The 19,658-nt window shown below is 36.5% G+C and overlaps 1 protein-coding gene across 1 annotated transcript in view; it reads right to left on the reverse strand.

The window, feature by feature from the left end:
• Positions 1–501: 501 nt before the first annotated feature.
• PTGFR (prostaglandin F receptor) overlaps positions 502–19,658 on the reverse strand; it is a 43,130-nt gene continuing 23,973 nt past the window's right edge. Inside the window, exon 3 of the mRNA XM_032155507.2 lies at positions 502–793. Within this exon, the coding sequence (XP_032011398.1) occupies positions 512–793 (282 nt within the window). The 3' untranslated portion in view covers positions 502–511. The remainder of the gene's footprint in view (positions 794–19,658) is intronic.

The raw sequence follows: 19,658 nt of genomic DNA on the forward strand, positions 1-19,658 counted from the left end.
GTCATGCATTCCGGGTGTGATGACCATGCATGTATTAATTGAGGCTACACAATGAGGGGCAAAATAGGCCAGATCAAAAAATAAGAGTGCTTTATTTTATTGAGCCTAGTTTATAAGGATTAGCTACAGAGCGGTGATCTCAAAATAACCATTTCACTATGCAGGCCGCATGAAGATATTCTCTGGCAAATAGGCCAAGTAAAGGCATTAGACCTCAACAGATGATTCACTCAAAGCATAAATAAGACAGATAAGCTCAAAATTGCTTTCAGTGTGACTCCTATGGCATTACTTCATTGTGTCTACTTCCCACTGGCAAAAACAAGTGAAAAATGTACAATTATCCTGTTTACTTGACAAATTTCAAAACCTGAATCTGACAATTATATCTTCAAACTACATGATGAAGTCTGAATTTTCCAGTTAGGCTACAGTTATTTAACTAACTGAAATATTGCCAAACATGTCTTAATTTTTTTCTAGCCCCACACAGACTTACTGTCCTATTAAACTAGGTGCTTGCTGATTTCTCTACAACTGGTGACTCAGAAATAGCAGCAACCTTTAAGGAATTTTTAATGGAGCTAAGCTCCCAGATATGTAAGCTGATGACATGCACTCCGCAGCATCGACTGGCAAGCTTGTAGAGATTCTTGAGGACAGCCTTCCGTAGAAGAATATATACCCAAGGATCTAAGATTTGATTCCATGTTGCCATTCGGAGAGCAAAAAGTGTTGTTTCACAGGTTTCTAGAGAATGATTTCCATTTATTCCAATGTTGGCCATTGTCACCTAGAAAAGAAGAAAACAGGGAAATTAGTTGATGCAGCCTTTTTTTCAATCCTATAATTTTTAAAAAATTAGCTATGCTAGATGACATTCACTTCACTTTCCACAGAGTGATGCTATTGTGCAAAATACTGACAGAAAGAAATGAATGATAGCAGAAACACTGATGGAGACAACTGAATCATTTTAATTCAAATTGACATTAGAACTACAAAAATGGTAACTTCTATAGTAAGTCAAATATGCATAAACAGAATCACCTAAGGGAGAACAAACATTGATATCAGTAACTGACCTTCTCATACTTCTGAGAATAGTAAACGCAAAGCCAACACACATTTGTTTTATTTCAATGAAGTATTTTTTAAAAAATAAATTATAGATAAGCTAACAAATAGTTTTACAAAATGAATTTAGAGCATCTGATATTAATTTGCAAATGGTATATGACAAATGTTACTTTGCGATTTTCTGCTTGTTAACTACAAGGATACCATTCTCTTCAATTTTCTATTTCCCTTTCTACATCTCTTAGCCCTAGTCTTAACTTGGCTAAAACATTCCAAAAAGTATGCAATGGAATTTTCTAAGGATCTTGAGGAAAGGAGTTTCTCTCTACACTACAGTTGTGACTTAAGTGTAACAATGTATTTTGTGATTTCATGTGTCCATTTCCTGACCACCCATGATTTTGAAGAGATCATTTCATGGAATCAGTTCTATAAATTGTCCCGGCTACGTGTTAGAACTAAGCAAATCACTGATCCCAGCTTTGACTTCCAAACAAACAGTTGTGGAACAAATAAGGTGGCTTTGAAAACATCTTGGATGTACAAACAAATAAGAAATAAGTAAACAAAAGGTAAAACTGAAAAGTGAAGCTTGGGCCATTGTGCCACCATTAAAAGATGATGTAACAAAGACCAAAACACAAATACAAAGAAAATCAAGACCCATTACTAGAAAGAAATATATATCTTAATTTGACCCGATGATACCAATGGTTGAAGAATAAATGTTCTTTATCAAAACCTTCATTGTCTACACAATAAGGTACAAACTCCTCAGCTAGCTCCTAGATGATGCATCTGAAGTCTACTTCTGTAATCTCATCTCCCCTGCAAATTCCCTGATACAACCACTGTGAAGCCTCATCTTTCCCAGATGCACCACGCCCTTCTGAGCTTTTGTTTGTGTAACTCCTTTTGTTCTGAGTTACATGGTGCACGCTTCTCTGATTCTCCTATCTCCTCTACGAACAGCAGTGTGGTCACCAGACGTGGAAAGGCATGGAGTCCTCTTCTGAGGGAGCCCAGTGCCCAGGCTTCTTCCCAGAACACTAGGGCACTGCCCAAGCACTCATCATTACTCTCTCCCCACCTTTAACCCCTAACCCCAGCCTTGGAAAGAGGTTATTCCCCAGCCTGACTTGGGAGAAGCACTAATCATTCAGCCACCAATAAATGTGGGGAGAGTATTTCTGTAAAAGAAATATCATTTATCATTAGTATATTAGTAATAACAAATACATTCATAATATTGATAATTCAGGACCACCTAAGTATCCAACAGAAGATAAATTATAGTACTTTCACATAATTGAGATATATGCAGACTTTAATGTTTGTGATTCGGTGTTAACTTTTTAAAAAGCAAATTGCCAAACTGCATTGATTGTGCGATTCCATTTTTGAAAAAAACCCAAATACGTAATTTTGTGCATAGAAAAAACCCTGGAGTGTATGTCATTGTTTTCGTTGGTTAACTCTAGACAGCAGAACTACAGAGACTTTTGATTTCCTCATTTTGTTTGTCTCAAATTCACTAATTTTTTAGATAGATCATGCATTGCTTTTATAAATTATGTTTTTTCCCTAAGAAATTTGTGGAAATATACTATTTTACTAAAGAATCAAAACTAATGTGGATTATTTGTGTACATCTCTATGGATGTGAGTAGGGCAGCACTGAAGTTACCACAGAATCTCCTAGAAAACTGAAGCCCTGATAAGGCTGGCAAGAGGCATGTGGGAGCTGGGGTCAGAACAAGGATGTCTGCAAGTTGATTTGACAAAGGCAGTCGGAAGTCATTTTCTCTGGTCTCTGGCAACAGTCTCCTGACAAGCATTGAGAACATTATTTTCTGTCTAGTCCACCTGCACTTGTATTCCAGACACTTATGTACAGAGTCTCATCATACACATAGCCTTTCATACAGTTTCCAAGAGCTACCCAGTACATGGAACTAAAGGAATATGGGTTATTTTCTAAAATCTCTTCCTGTGAACCTTGGTACATTACAGTTGTATATCTTTGTTGATGATTAGAATTCTGAGAAGTAGACCAGACAAAGTATTTGAATATTCTATGAAAAAATTAATCAATTCACCTGATAACTGTAAAACACTGGACACTAAGATAAGAGAAAGAATGAGATCAAAGAAGCATGGAGGAAGGAGAGTATATGTTCATTGCCAGGTTGCAAAGAATAAAATAGGTTGGTAATACAATGAATCTCCATTCATTTGGGCCACCTAAAACAATTCTATCAACTGTTAAGGTCGCCAAAGTTAATGAATCTGCCAGGCTACTTTACTCATAGATAATAGAGCCCATGTTTGCTAAGGTTTTATTCTGGATGTTATTGCATCATCTCTCCCTCATGTCTGTACATCTGTTGGCCAGAGTCAGGGCTCTGTGGCTGTTTGCTATTCAAAGCAATGGTAAATTCGATAATTACCCTTCCGTTCCTCTGCATATTCATAAAGATAAATAAATCCAGCAGCAAGTAGTTTTGAGTGTCTACTGTATCTGGGCATTCTGCTAGATGGCGCTACCACCAAGACCCAAGTTAATGCGAGTAAAACAGAAATGTAACTGAAGGGATTCTGAGAACAGAAGGAAACAAAATGGGCTCCATTTATTATGCACACAGAGGACTGTCTACATCACCTGTCATGAGAAGACAGAATCACAAATCTTACACAGTGCAGGAAAATGTTATCTAGTCCAGACTTCTATGCACAGCAGAAATTACTTAGGGATGTCATTAAGTATGTGAGAAGAAAGTCTCAGCACTACTCAGGAAAAAATCTTTTCCATTTGAGCTGTATGAGTTGTAGAATGTTTTCTGTTACCAGGAGCTGAAATTTACTCAACATATTTTAATTTTGCTTTCTAGAGCATCATGGGATAATCAACCCATTTACTAAATGTCAGCCTTTCACATATCTTAAAATAATACTAGTCTTACAGTTCTTCAACTGCTTTTCATACAAAATGGTTTGCAAACCCCTACCTCTTATACTCTAGTTTCTCAATCTTTCTTTAAGAAAATACACTGGACAGAAATAAACTAACTCTATATATGGTCCAGTAACTACAAAGCTTAATGGAGCATCATTTCCTTTTGGACAAACTACTCCTATCTGTGCCTCCAGGACTACATTAGCTACTTTCTCCTTTGCATATTCCCTTGTGAATTGATCCTAGTTCATAGTATATTGCAAGAAATAACCTCTTACTTAACATTTTTACTCAGTGAATATGTAGAGTAAGACAGACTTCACTTTTCCCTGCTTATTTTTCAAATTATTCAAATACTTAGAAACTACGGATATATAAATATACATATATATGCAGAGTTACAATGACATATCTGTGACTCGATATTAATGAATTTACTAGCCAGGCATGGTGGCACATGCCTGTAGTCCCGGCTACTCAGGAGGCTGAGGCACGAGAATCGCTTGAACCTGAGAAGCAGAGGTTGCAGCGAGCAAAGATCACACACCACTGCACTCCAGCCTGGGTAACAGAGTGAGACTCTGTCTCAAAAAACAAAAAGGTATATATATGTGTGTGTATATATACACACACACACATATATACACACACATATATATACACACACACATATATATACACACATACATATATATACACACACATATATATACACACACACATATATACACATATATATACACATATATATACATATATATGTATATATCTATAAATGAATTTACTTGATGGCATAAACTTCCAGTTCTGGAGCCTCAGATGTCACCGTCTGAGCCAGCACCCACGTATAAGTTGTTTGATCCACTTTCATGTTGCCTCTCCACCCACACCTTCTTCCTCTGTCCTTTCTCGTTGAGTGTCTTATCGCTTTAAAAGCAAACATCATATTATAGACTCCTAAGTGGTTTTCCAGTCTCTAGTTATTTGTTTTTCTTATTACTTTTTTTTACTCTAGTTATAAAATATTTCACAAATGCCAAAAACATGCCGTGTTCCCTGCCCTTCCGTCACTAAAAATTACCTATCTAAATCCTCCTATCCTTGTCCCATCGTCTGCAGAAAACCTTTCTTGATCTCTCTGTAGGTGAGTAATGTCTCGTTCTATACAGCCATTAGGTGTGACACCACTCCTTTAACATTGATAAACATAATATCAGTATAATATGTAGAACATACTGAAATGAGATAATGTCAGTATGTGTATAATAGTCCCTTGTGTCTTGAGGGTAGGAGCTATGTCTTTAACTTTCTCCAATCCTACTCCTCCACTTTGTACAACATTAGGAAGAGACTCCTACAGTTGAGTTGGGGAAGACAAGAAGAAGAAACAGACAATTACAAGCACAGGAGTTAGGAGGGTTAGACAGAAAGCAGGCCAGGCAACCTCGGGTCCAAAGAGTCAAGTTGGATTTAAGGTAAAAAAATAAATAAATACATAAAATAAAAGGAAAGAAAACTTATATGAACTTTTGTTTCAAGGAATTCCTCAGACTCTCTGTGATCTTTAACTTCTAGTCTGCCCAAAAGTTTCTAATTACTCAAGATAAGAAATCCTAGTAAAGTTAAAGTGAGTTTTAACTTTTTTAATTGTTATGGTGATAAACCTTACATCTCCCCATAAGCCTTTGCTGTTCTTAAGGAAGGGCCACAATTGAAGGTCACTGGGGCAGGTGAAGAGAAGGAGGCAGGGATGTAGAGACTCCTACCTGGGCCAGATCCCAGAAGGGTTTGGGAACCGGGATGGAGGTGGTGGGATTCAAGGTGCTACAACAGAGACGTCTCTGTCTTAGAGGACTTCCTCTTGTTTAAAGAAACTCTGCCATCCCTGCATCTTCTGCATAATAAGTTGTTAATAGGTTGTTATGCAATCTTGTTAAATCAAACTCACTGACTAATCAATTAGTTCGATTCAACTTTAAAGAAGCTTTGACCCACCTACTGCTGGCCATCAAATATACCTGTCAGTATCTCAAACCTCCAGCCACAGGGGTGGTGCAAGAAGACCAGGTCCCCTGGGGTGGCTTAGGCACAGTAGGGATCATGGAATTTCTTTACCCCAAAGTGTCTTTAAGGAAGGAGGAAAGGGAAGGAAAAAGTCGCGTTAACACTTTATATATTTTAATCCATTTCATCCTCCTAAAACCCCCAGAGGTGGTTGCTATCTTTCTGATATTGCCAAAAAGAAAGCCAAGTCACAGACATGTTAACTTGCCCAAGTTCACACTGCTGGTAAGTGGCAAAGGCAAAATTTCAGCCCAAGTCTATCTGGATTCCAAGTCTGTCTTCCACTACACCATTCCCGGTAATGACGCCAGTGGTGCTATGTTACGTTTATGATTAAGATGATAAAAAAATAGCTAACATTTGAGTACTTACTATGTTTCAGGCACTTAATATTTTACATCTATTATCTCATTTAATCCTGCTAACACCTCTGAGAGAAGCAGTATTATCTCTACTTTAAGATGAAGCTGAGGTACAGAGAGGTTAACTTGCCCTAGGTCAAGCCTAACAAAAATGTGGTGGAGTCAAGATTTGAATAGTTGGAGATGATGACTAAGGATTTGTGTGTTAGCCTCCATGGCACTAGGAGAGCTCATTTTTAATTCTCTATGATTCTAGTTCCATCTGCCTATGTCTAGTTGTCTTTCAAGCTGATTCTAGCATGCTCTCATCCAATATTTCTAAAATTATATTTTTACTAGCATCTTTTTAAAAAAGTAGGAACTGGTGCTAATAAATGTTTTGCTCCAAATCTCCTGTGCCCATAACAACAGATGCAACCAACAGGAAAATCAAATGAGTTAAACACCACATAACCAAGGTGTCCTTCAGAAGGATGGCTGTCAAAACAATGAATGTGCAGAGGACAGCTATCTGTTCCAGAATGAACATGTAATTGTAAAAAAGTATCACTAATAGATTCACTAATAGTGATAAATGGAATAAAACAATGCTCAGTACCTTTTATCTTCCTTCTTCTTATCTATCCCATGATGAATGGCATGATTTTCATTTCAGTAGTTCTTTTTCTCTCATTATTTAGACCAGCAGTCCCCAACCTTTTTGGCACCAGAGACCAGTTTCGTGGAAGACAATTTTTCCTTGGAGGTGGAGATGGTTTGGGGATGAAACTGTTCCACCTCAGATCATCAGGCATTAGATTCTCATAAGGAGCGTGCAATCTAAATCCCTCCCATGTGTTCACAATAGGATTTGTGCACCTATGAGAATCTAATGCCGCCACTGATCTGACAGGAGGCAGAAATCAGGTAGTAATGTTTGCTCACCTGCCACTCACCTCCTACTGTGCGGCCCAGTTCCTAAAAGGCCTGGGCCTGGGGGTTGGGGACCCCTGCTTTAGACTAATATTCAGATGTCCTTTTGGACCTTGTTTTTACTTTTTTAATTCAAACTTTTGTATTCACCCAAGAGTTATCCTTATTTTATCGTTTCTATTCCTTGGCAGTGGTGGAAATTAAAAAATCAGTAGGCAAATTCAAAGTCTTAGAAGAAGAAAACACATCTATAAAATCTTATGTTTGTATATATGCCTGGCTTTGGCACAAAAGGAATCTGAGGCATTTTGCTTCATGCTTGTAATATCATCATAAACTCCGGCTCATTCCAGATATGATTACCTACAGCAAACACACAATTACACTAAGAAATATTAGTTATGCTCCAAATATTGGTACTAATAGATGCATAAGACATTTTCATCCTAATAAAAAATGTTTACCTAAAAATATCAAGACTGAAGTCTTGAATCTATGAATTAAAGAAAAAAACTAGTCCAGTCATTAGTTGTAATATTGGAGGTACAATGATTCAGGAATAAATGGCTACTTTATTTGACCGCTGGCAACATTGTTTTAATAGCAAAAGCAGACTGTACCAGTTAGGTGTTTCAGTAAACCATCCCTCCTATAACACATTATGTTTTTTCCAGCAAGAAATTTCCAACTGGCCCATTTAATTTATTGTTACAGTAGTTTGGAAAGATTTTCCAAAGCATTCTCAAAGTTGTAGTACAATAATCAATTATTTAATGAGAATTTTTTTCTCATCTATCTACTTATTGAAATGTGTGTATAGGCTTTTTGTGCCTGGGCATCTATCTATCTATTATTGAAATGTGTGTGTTGGTTCGCTGTGCTACAGCCTCTATCTGCTTATTGAAACTGTGTGTGTTCACGGTCTCAGCATCCATCTACTTATTGAAATGTATGTGTTAGTCTTCTGTGCCTTGGCATCTACTTATTTACTGAAATTTGTGTGTGTTGCTTACTGTGCCTGGACATCTAACTATATATTAAAATGCATTTGCTGGTTCACTGTTTCGGGATCTACCTCTTTACTGAAATGTATGTGTTGGTTCCCTGTGCCTTGGCATCTATCTATTTTATTTGATGGGAATTTTTAATGAGAAGAGTGTCCTTTCAAAAATAAAAGATATCCATACATTTTAGAGAAAATTAGTCTTTGAAAAAGCCAATCTAAACCTACAGACAAAATGCAAAGACACTACAAGACCAACAAATTAAGGCACACGGAACACACAGAAAAGGACTGAGTCAAAATTAATAAAAAATGTCTATTTAACCCTAAAGCATAATATGAGTCTAGTTAAAGATAAAATCCATACATACTTCTGGTCGGGACAAAAAATCAGCCATTCCTGATAATCCAGTCAATTTCATTAAAATTAGTTCAGTTTAATGGTGGCACTTGAGTCAATCTGGTTGTTTGGTCCCAAGGATAAGGCAATTTGAGTGTTGTGGGTTTTTTTTGTTTTTTTTTTTTTGGTTAACTTTCTGAACTTACTTCTCTGGAGTTACACTTTTAATTTTTCTTCAGCATACCTAAGCAGCAAATTGAAATTCATCTTTCTTAGTTATAGGTCAATGTATACGCAAACATTCTCTAGGTAATAGCCTATGGCTTAAATCTCTGATCATATTTACTCTCTCCCATGTAATTTTCAGCTCTTCGAATACATTTCCTATCTCGTGGCCTAAAATATTAGTTACAAAGTTCAGTGCCAATCTGTCTCCTCTACAAAACAATCTAGTGCAATGGTTATACCCCACATAATTTTCTCCTGACAATTTTCTGTGTATTACTCATCCTTCAACTGTTTCGGAAGCATATGCTATGACTCCATTAAACCATCAACTCCATCGAGAAAAAGATTTTGTCTTCTGGACACCCTTATTCCCAGTGCCATGCTCAATACTTGGTACATACTGGCATTCAGTAAATACCGAGTGAAGGAATTAATTAATGAGAAGAAATGTTAGGATCCACGGAGGTCACAAACCATGACTCTTATTTCTCTCTGTGCTGGGCACATAGTGGCTGTCTATTTATTAACTGGCAAACAACCTTCTCTGTAATGCACAAAACTATACCAACTGCTTCAGCAGCCTCATCATCATCATAAATGAATAACCAACTTTCATCAAGTTCCTGATACTGTTATGTTCAACATGCAACAGAAAACAGATTTAATGTGTTGTAAGATTTGGGGAGAGAGGGAATCTTTTTTTCTCTCTCTCTTTTTAGCATAAGTATGTCACTAATGTATCTCTTTGGCATAATTTGGGTGATACAATTACAATTACACTTTTATGCTTCATTAATCATTACTTCCCTAAGATCTCAGAAGGCAGTCGTTTACTGGAATATTTGCATAACACTGATAATCAAAAAATTGCAGTAAGTCCTTTTGTTTAAGATACAGTCAAGAGAGGCCATCAATCATTGTCTAAAATTCAAACAAGTTTACTACTATATGAAAACTTGCTGCCTTTATGCCATTTAAACTTTTAAATGAAGACTCGCATTACTTTTTTAAATCACAAAAATCCAACTTTTAAATAAAAATAAATGTTACAATGCAGTATATAACCATTAGGTTGAGCTGATTTTCTTTCTGAGAAAAAGTACCAATCTCCAGATTTCTGACTAACAATCTTTTAAGAAGCATTTCATCTTACCTAAAAATTCATAGTAGTATGTATTATATTTGCTGCCATTGTAACTGAAGTCTATGTCTTGTGGTAATGTATACAAATAAAACCTTGAGAATGTGTCAAAGTGGTCCACTAGAGAGAAAATTTCAGCCTGCTGACTCTCATCTATCCCTAACAAAGCTACAAGGCCCTGCAAGATATGCCTTCTATAAAACAGATCGCCTCCTCTATCTATTTTATGGACAAGTCACAGTTAATTCTACAATCAGCACAGTTGTGTTCTAGCCCTTTTAATGAGTGACTGTAGCCCATCTTTGAAATGGCTCCTTGACTCACTATTGGACCCAAACCTTTGCTTCACCAAGGCACCTCATTCACAATACAGGTCAGTGTCTGTCTTGAGTATTTCCTTGTCACGCCACTGACAGGATTGCTCACTGTCTCACTTGTCACTTGCTAAACAATGATACATATGGTGACTCCTTTTTATTTGTTCATTCTTGAGAGCTATATTATGAAGAGCATTAAAAAAGGTTATTTGTCTTGGCTTCATTCCAATAAAATCACTGGTGTTCTCATCCTGCCCTCCAGGTTCAGGAAGATCTAAGAGAAAATGTTAGGAGACCTGGATGTCTGTGGCTATGGTGTTAAAACTGTATAGGTTCTCTCTACTCTGTCAATTTATACCTCCCATTTCAACCATTCCCTGCTGACGAATGACACCAAACATACAGCAAAAGGCAAGAGCACTAGAACATGCTTAGCAGGATCCAGTGATCTCATTTAACACTATCTCTAGAAATGCACCAAATCTCAGCTCTCAGTGTGTTGAACTTGATGCCACAGCAATCCCATACTCCACAGCCTCTCATAAAGAAAGCATTAATTATCTTCAGTTTTCTGTTGCTGAATAGGAGACCACTTTAAAATAAAGATCTAGCAATAATGTTTTAGTCCCGGTGAATAGCATAAATTGTGTATAATTCTTGCAGTGTTGGGCAGGACCTTTTTTTCACTTGTTTGTTTTTGTTTTTAAAGGCATACTGTAAGTCTAGTACAAACCAGTCTCAGCAATCAACCAAAATCAACTGTGTTTTCTTGGTATGATCATTATGTGAAGAATTAGTAATATAAGAATATGCTAATTCCAGAAGACTACTTCCAATTGGAACCGTTTCTAAGATTTTAAAACAAACAAAATATTCTGATACTACTTTTAAGTCTTACTGTGTAATAAAGAATTTGACTGGTCATTGTCCCTGGTTCCTGGAAGGGAGCCTCTAAGCCCTTGGAATTTCGTTAATGATAGGAGTGTCTTTATTAGTTCTGGTGGACACCTTGGACCATGTCTCAATTTCTGTTAATGAGGTGACTCATTGTGGAGCCCTAAATAATTTCAGGATGGGGACTGGCCATACTTGAAAGACCAACCATGTGATTAGAGGGTCAGGGCTTTGAACCACATGATATCAGCCTGACCTTCTAGAGACTGAGTTCAATCACATGATCAATTATTCAATCAATTATGCCTACATACTGAAACCTAATTAAAAACCCTGGATACCTACAATTCAGATGATCTTCCCTGGTTGATGATACCCATTAACATAGTAGGAGGTGAAACATCCTAAGGACATGGAAGCTCAGTGTTTGGGACCCCCCCAGACCTTGCCATAGGAGTCTGTTCTTTTGACTGGTCTTAATTTGTATCCCCTATAATAAAATTGTAAATATAGTACTACAAGTCATTCTAGTAAAACACCAAATTCAAGAGGATAGTGGGAAACCTGAATTTGTAGCCAGTTTGTCAGAAATGCAGGTGGCTGGGAATCTCCCAGGCTTGCAGATGTTGTCTGAAGTTAGGGCAGTCTTGTGGGGGACTCTGCTGTGTATCTATGATACTTGAACTAACTCCATGTAGTTAGTGCCAGAATTGCCCTGCTGGTTCCTTGTTACATCTTTGAGCATGGCAGTATGACAGAGGTTAAGTAGGGCGGGAAGTACTACAATAGTCTTGGGCTGCTTCAGTTTAGGCATCCTGATACTCATCTGGCACGTTGGGATTGGGGATGGGGTACCAGTTTCATACCATTAAGAAGCAGTTGGATGATTTATGTGAACTTTTGATTAAGCCAAGCTGGTTATCTTAGGTCAAATACATTAACAGTAAAACAAAAATCTTGCATTTATCCAAAGTGTAGAGCTTTAGATGAAGTTATTCCACATTTCTCTCTGATTGGTACAAGAAAAATATTTTATTAGAGAAAGATATAGAAGGTTAGAACTGGAAAGAATCTAAAAATTGTGTAGTCTAATTTGTTCATTTCACAGGAGAAAAAATAACCAAAGCAAGAGGGATAGATGATTTGCCCAAGATAATAGCCATTTAGTATCAGAGCTGGGACTGCATAAGATCTATAACATCTAAAATTACACTTTGATTCCCAAGCTGCTTTAGTTAGGACATTGTTCACTAGCTAAGGTGGATAAATTACAATCAGGTTGTATTGCCAGTGAGAAAGAAAACATGCAGGATATAATCAAATGTCTTGCCTCTCTTTTATTGGTCATTGAAATAGAACTTTCAATGTCTTTTTAAATTTTTTGCTGACTTGCATAACTAAACAGTTGGCCTGTGCAAATATTCATTCCATAAGCATTTATAAGGCATCTATTATAAATCAAATCTAGGTATTTTGTTCTGAAGTCACTTCAAGAACTAACAGAAGTCTAGTATCCTCTAGATAACATGTATTTATCCTCTTCCTCATTTTGTTGCTACCAAATGGATTACTCTTGCTCCAGTGCATTATGAAGCCAACAAACTCATCAAGCCCTATGTGTGTGCAGTTGTTGAGTATGGTGTGGAAGGGATGGAGGTTTAAAGAGGAAGGATGCATACGGGGACAGGTTCACACTCTTGAACAAGTGGCCTCATCATGTGATGTCGTTCTTTTCTAATGAGCTAATGAATATACTCAATAGTAGCGACTACACCAGCTGCCCAAAAGGCACCATTAAGATTAAGCAATCCACACATTGTTGTATTATGTAAGTTGCACTAGACCTTTGTGTTCCAAAGGAGTTACTGAAATTTCACTTCTTTATTTTCAGAAATCTAGTACTGAGATATTTGCTGGATTAGATGCTACTTTCAGACATGCTAGGCATATAGTTCCCAAGAGTTAGGAATGTATCATTCAACATTTAAACTAAGGAATCACCAGAGTATGTGAAAAACCCTTTGAGTCTTTTCTTTAAACAATGAAATGCAGACTGACCCCAACTAACAAACTTTTAAAATATCACTCATTTACAAGTTATCACTTAAACCACAGAATATGGTTCACCATAATAATGTGGCATCTCTTTATTATATAAGCTAGTTTAAAATATTGTGCTAGTTTAAAATATTATTTAAAAATTAGCTAAAATAAAATTCTGTTTCCGTGTTAATAATCCTTACCTAAAACTTTGTCATATCTGAGAGCTACATGTAGATCCTGTCCACCCTACCTGTGCCAGACTCCCTATTTCCTGGTTAGTCTAAAAGTATTTATACATGTTTTTCACGTTCTCCTTTCCCACAAAACTTATTCTTCAGCTCAGACTTCTTTTCATGACCACTTCCTCATGAGTTTTGACTTGAATTATTTCTCCTTTTTCTTCTACTGTCCCAACGTACTGACTACCTGTGACTCATTCTCTAAAGATATTATTCTATAATATAAAAAGTGTCTTTAAAAGTAAATGAGATTTCTGGGACTAAGAGGAAGGAAATGTGCAAATTAATTCAATCTTTCTATAGGACAATTTGGGCAATTTGGAAAAATATATCAGTAAGCCAGTTCTCCTTGAATCAATTCCATGTCTATGAATTTATTCTAAGGAATCAAATAAAAATAGTGTACAACAACCTACAAGTTGTTCATCTCAGTGTAGTTTATAAAATGAAAAAATATATAAGCAATCTCCAACAAGCAGGGATTTATAAAAAGAGATTACAGTACACCTACACAATGAAATACTTTGCAGCCATTAAAATGACGTCACCTAGGAATGCTTGCATATAAGGGAAAATAATTATAATGTAGTTAAGAAAATAAAGAAGATTACAAAGTAATAGTGTTTTAGTTTGGTTAACATAATAATAATTACATAGCTAAAACTTATTGCATAATTCCTACGTACTTTCTGACATAGATACCACTAATATTCCCATTTCAATAACAAGGAAAAGGAGACAAAAGGAAGTTAATTATCCTGAGTAAGGCCAAACAGATAGTAAAGATAAATTGGGTTCACAAAGTCAAACTGTTTTTTTAGAAAAAAGTAGATTTTGCAGGGGTGTCCAAGGCAGAGAATACAGTCATGGGTTCTTAGTTTCTGTTTCTTGTTGGGCCAGTAGAGCCCCCTTCCTCATCCCTCTTTTCTGCTTATCACTAGAGACAGAAACTGAAAACCATGGCTTCAGGCTGCTAAAAGCCTAAAACAAAACAAAATAGAACAACAATAACAAAATAAGTCTGGGTGGACAAGCTTTGATAGAGCCTCTCTAATACATGTTTATATGCTTTGAGAAAGGAGTAGAAGAATATGAACAAAAATATAACAGTACATAACAAAAGTTGAGTATGTACTTGTGTTAGGCAGAATTTCAAAAATGACCCCTTTAATATGCCCAACCTAGTCCCTGGAACCCGTGAATATAATGAGATATGATTCCCATGATTATGTTATATTATATGGCATGGCCGACCTTAAGATAGTGAGATTATCTAAGTGGACCTAATTTAATCACGTGAGTCCCTTTAAAGACAGAGAACTTTCTCTAGCTGGTAGCAAGAGAAGCCAGAGAGATTCCCAGTGTGAGAAGGATTCATTGCACATTTTCTGATTTGTGCAAAGAGGTGCCACAGGAGAAGGAATGCAAGCTGCCTGTAGGAGCAGAGGACAGCCCCGACCTGAGGGCCAGTCAGGAAACAAGGACCTCAGATCTACAGTCACAAGGAAATGGATTCTGCCTGAATGAACTCTGAAAATGATTCTTCCCCCAAGCCTGTAGGTAACAGCCCAACACTGCTCCTACCTTCATCTCAGACACTTGTTGAGACCCTGAGCAGAGAACTCAGTTGAATGCACCTAGACTTCTGACCTACAGAACTGTGAGATAAGATGAGTGCTGTTTCACGCTGCCAAGTTATAGGACTCTGTTATGCAGCAATAGAAAACTAATACAGTATTTATGAGTGATTTAAAGTTAGGAAACAGTGAAATTTATATATAGTAGATCAAAAACCTACAATGGCCATTACACTTACTGGAGAAAGTGTAGATGCATTTTAAAATCTGGAACAAGACAAGGGTGCCCACTATTACTACTACTGTTTAACATAGTATTGACAATGCTATAAGAAACAAAAAATGAAGTATAAGAATCAGGAGAAAAGAGATAAACTTTTGTTACTTAAAAAATGATTAGACTCAATAAACGATTGAAACCAATGAGTTCAACCTGTTGCTGAATATATGACCAACTTAGAAAAATCCAAGTCACTTCCCTATACTAACAATACCAACTATAGAATAAAATAAAACAATTATTTCTGTATTTTTCAAATTTTATATAATGAACACATATAACTTTGTTAGTAAGTACATGCCCCATCAATGGTCATAGTCAAAATATTTAGAACACTGTTATCGATCAATCAGAATGGCACAGGAGATAATCAAGTAGTTCAACCATATACGTATGTACCAGATGAATGAGAGCATCATACCTTATAATTGTCAAGTGATTATTATATTTCTCTTTTTGAAATCACTGAGAAGGGTAAACTTTAGCTACCCACTTTTGCCGAGGAGAATTTCTCTCAATAATTGTTTTTCCCATAGTCAGGGGAAAAGGAATGTAATTCCTTTGGAGTATAATTAAAGCAACAAGGCAAGATGGCTTACTTAAAAGATTGCAGTGAGCAAAAGTCACAGCTGATACAGAAGGTAGTGGAGTGTCTGTAGAGCTGGGGGATGGGAAATTAAGAGAGAGGAGCCAGCCGAGGCAGCCTGCATGTGACCGTACTATCCTACCTGAGCAGACAGGATTAAAAAGTGTAGCTCAGATTTCCTCCCCTGCATGAACTCAGAGTCGTTGCAAGCATGTGAATGCTGGGGGCCTTGCCATTACTTGCCTTCAAATTATGAAATGACAAGGTTAAAAGTCCCTCATGGAACTTGATTCTCACACCCCAAGTAACAAAAAACAGCAATTAAAGCATATATACCTACCTACTTAACAAGTACTTGACAAAGTCCACCACAGTGGTAGGTGAATTTTAACATAAAAAACAGCTTACTAGATCAAATTATTTTTACTTTGTAACACATTCAAGATAAGCAATGGAGACATGCTCTGTATACTTTAACCATGATCAATCCCAAACCGACGGCAAATCATCACCAAATTATACTAATGACTCACTCACATAACTAAGAAAGGTCTAAGTCATCCCAAGAGTAGATCTGAAAATGACCACCAAAGACTGTCCTTCTGCTCTTAGGAGATTGTCAGCAAAAGCTCCAGAAATGTCTTTATTACACTGCTGTAAAACTGCAGCTCCATTTCCACTATTCTCTTTCCAGTATATAAATTATCTTGTTTTTTCCATTAAGCTACCAAGTTTTGTGGTATTATTTCCAATGCCAGAAAGCCAAACCCATTCTCTGTGGTTATACGGAAGATATTGTATTCTTAAGAGGTTTCGCAAATAATACCACAAAAATGGCCTCACTTAAAAGAACACGACTTTTTAAAGAAATATGAGGAGATAAATACATACGATCAACAAGTATATATTTGTATTCAGGTAAATTGTTTCATAAGGAAGATGGGCTGAACTAACTTTCAGATTTCTCTGGTTGTTTAACCAGGGAAAGACACAAGACCCAAAACCCCCTATCTGAGAATGGCACAAACCCAAAATCCCAAAAGGTAATGGTGTCTGGTTGGCATCTTAGAGGAGAACTGACCTTATTAAACACATTCATGTTAGGAAGCACAGCATGAAAAGAAAGGGAGTGGTATAAACCTGAAATGACATTTACTACAAGTTTATGGAAAAGAAATCAGTGTGAAGAAAAGATGAGATAATTTAACCCATGGAAAAAAGAAAAAAGGAATTTATAAATCAACAATTAAGTCAAAAGAGAAGAGTTGCAATTTTAGAAGAGAATCCACTCTCATAATTGGTAGGTAAGAACCTACTCCACTAAGCCCAGAGACCACCAGACACCACAATATATATGAACTCAGGAGCCCTTTGGTCCCGAACTCTTTTAGTTGCTTGGCATAGATTAAACATAAATGAAGTTTCTTAGCAAAGCTGTTCCTTGGAAGGCCATGGGCACTTGTTCACAGGATTCTTTTGTAACAAAACTGGTTCTGTTCATGCCTCCCCAAACAAACTACAAATTCCTTTGAGGTTAGTATCCCATTTTAGTCATGTTTGTATCCCCTGTAGCACATGTGCACAGGCCCGTGGTAGGCACTCACTGAACGTTTTCATACGTTACTATTGAGTTTTACTGGAGTACCAAATGGAATCATGGCCGTAACAGTAACAATCACACAGCACCTTTCATTGGATGCTTACCAGATACTATGTGAAAACTAAGGTTACCTGATTAAATCAGTGATAGAGTCAAAAATATTATCTATATTTTACAGAGGTTATTATCTATTGTCTAATATCTATATTTTACTGAAGCTCACAAATATCCTTAATAATTTGCCAAAGGACACGTGGCTACTATGTTCAAACTCAGGTAGTGAGAAATTTCTGCATGCTACAATAGGCTATATGAACTTATTTAATTAGGAGGAGAGGTTCAAGTATAGACTTGGGAGATAAGCTTTTCACTCTCAGAGATGGTTTCAGTGTAGTCACATATTGTGGAGTAGCCACTGATGAAGATGCTTATTGATAGAGACAAAAATCAAGGTATCTTTGCATATAGTAAGTGCCTTATAAATATTTGATAGGCGATTTCAGGGCCAAATTAGGAAACCTAAACAGTTTCCCAAGTCAAGGAATTCTATTCAACTGGGAATGAACACTGATCCTCTCTTCCCAGTAACAGAAGCGGAACAGTAGTTAAGCACCTTACTCAGACAAGTCAGAATTCACTGAGGTTAGCTACGGTGGGGCTGTCTCTTTTACTCCCGAGAAAGATTTGCTTCTGCAGGGTACTCAGTTTTTTAAATATTTCAAGGCCTTAAGGAAAAGCTCTGCAAAATAAAATGATAATCCCTGCTCATGTTTTTACACATTTGAAATGATGGGAGCTGTGATATTAAAATCAATTGTGAAAAAAATGATTTTTTTAATTCCAGAATTAAACCCTAACTGAACCCCAAATAAGGGGTGTCTAAATTCCTAGTTCATGGTCTATCTAACGTGCAATACATGCTCTGCTATAAATGCGTGTGTGTGTGTGTGTGTGTCTTTTATACTGTAATGACAAATGCTGTAGTGGTGGAACCTTTCTCTTATGTATTAAAGTAATTACTAGGGCACTTCAAAACTGATTCTCTAGGGTCAAGAAATAGAACAATTTGTAACTAAAACATGGAGTTGCCTAATTTGTTGTGTGTATAAAGCTGTGCAAAACCAAAGCCAAAAAGAAATAATAAAAGAGTAATAAAAAGAGACAACTCCACCTCAAAAAAAGAAAAATGTAGATACATAACTTTATATTCTCAGCCAAATGAATGTCTATCAAAATGTTCTTTGCTAAACCAACAGAGAAGTTATATTGAGATTATTAACCAAGTAGAATAGATAAGATATAACCGCATGTTCTCACTCAGAGGTGGGAATTGAACAATGAGAATACATGGACACAGGAAGGGGGACATCACACTCCAGGGACTGTTGTGGGGTGGGGGGAGCGGGGAGGGATAGCATTAGGAGATATACCTAATGCTAAATGACGAGTTAATGGGTGCAGCACACCAACATGGCACATGGATACATATGTAACAAACCTGCACATTGTGCACATGTACCCTAAAACTTGAAGTATAATAATAATAAAATAAAATTAAAAAAGATATAACTAAATGTTTCCTTTATAATTTTTCCACAAAACATAATTGTGTTTTAAGCCATAAGGAAAATTATTTTGAAAGTATTTTCTTTTTTTTTAATTTATTCTACTTTAAGTTTTGGGATACATGTGCAGAATGTGCAAGTTTGTTACATAGGTGTGTACATGTGCCATGGTGGTTTGCTGCACCTATCACTCCGTCATCTAGGTTGAAAGCATTTTCTTTGTTATTTACAAACTAATCTTGGCATAATAGTAATTTATTATTTGCCTTACTTCCTAATATAAATTCCAGAAAAGTAATCACTTGTTACTCATGCATTAAATGAAATTTCTAACAAAAGAATTTTCCAAAATAAAACTTTCTGCTATATTCTATTCCATTATAATCCATTCTCTACAAAGCAGCCAAAATGATCTTTTTAAATCATGCATTAGATCACACCTTTCCCTTGTTAAAAACCCTTCCAATGGCT

This window comes from Hylobates moloch, unplaced genomic scaffold (genome assembly GCF_009828535.3).
Source record: "Hylobates moloch isolate HMO894 unplaced genomic scaffold, HMol_V3 SCAFFOLD_5, whole genome shotgun sequence".
Taxonomy (NCBI): Eukaryota; Metazoa; Chordata; class Mammalia; order Primates; family Hylobatidae; genus Hylobates; species Hylobates moloch.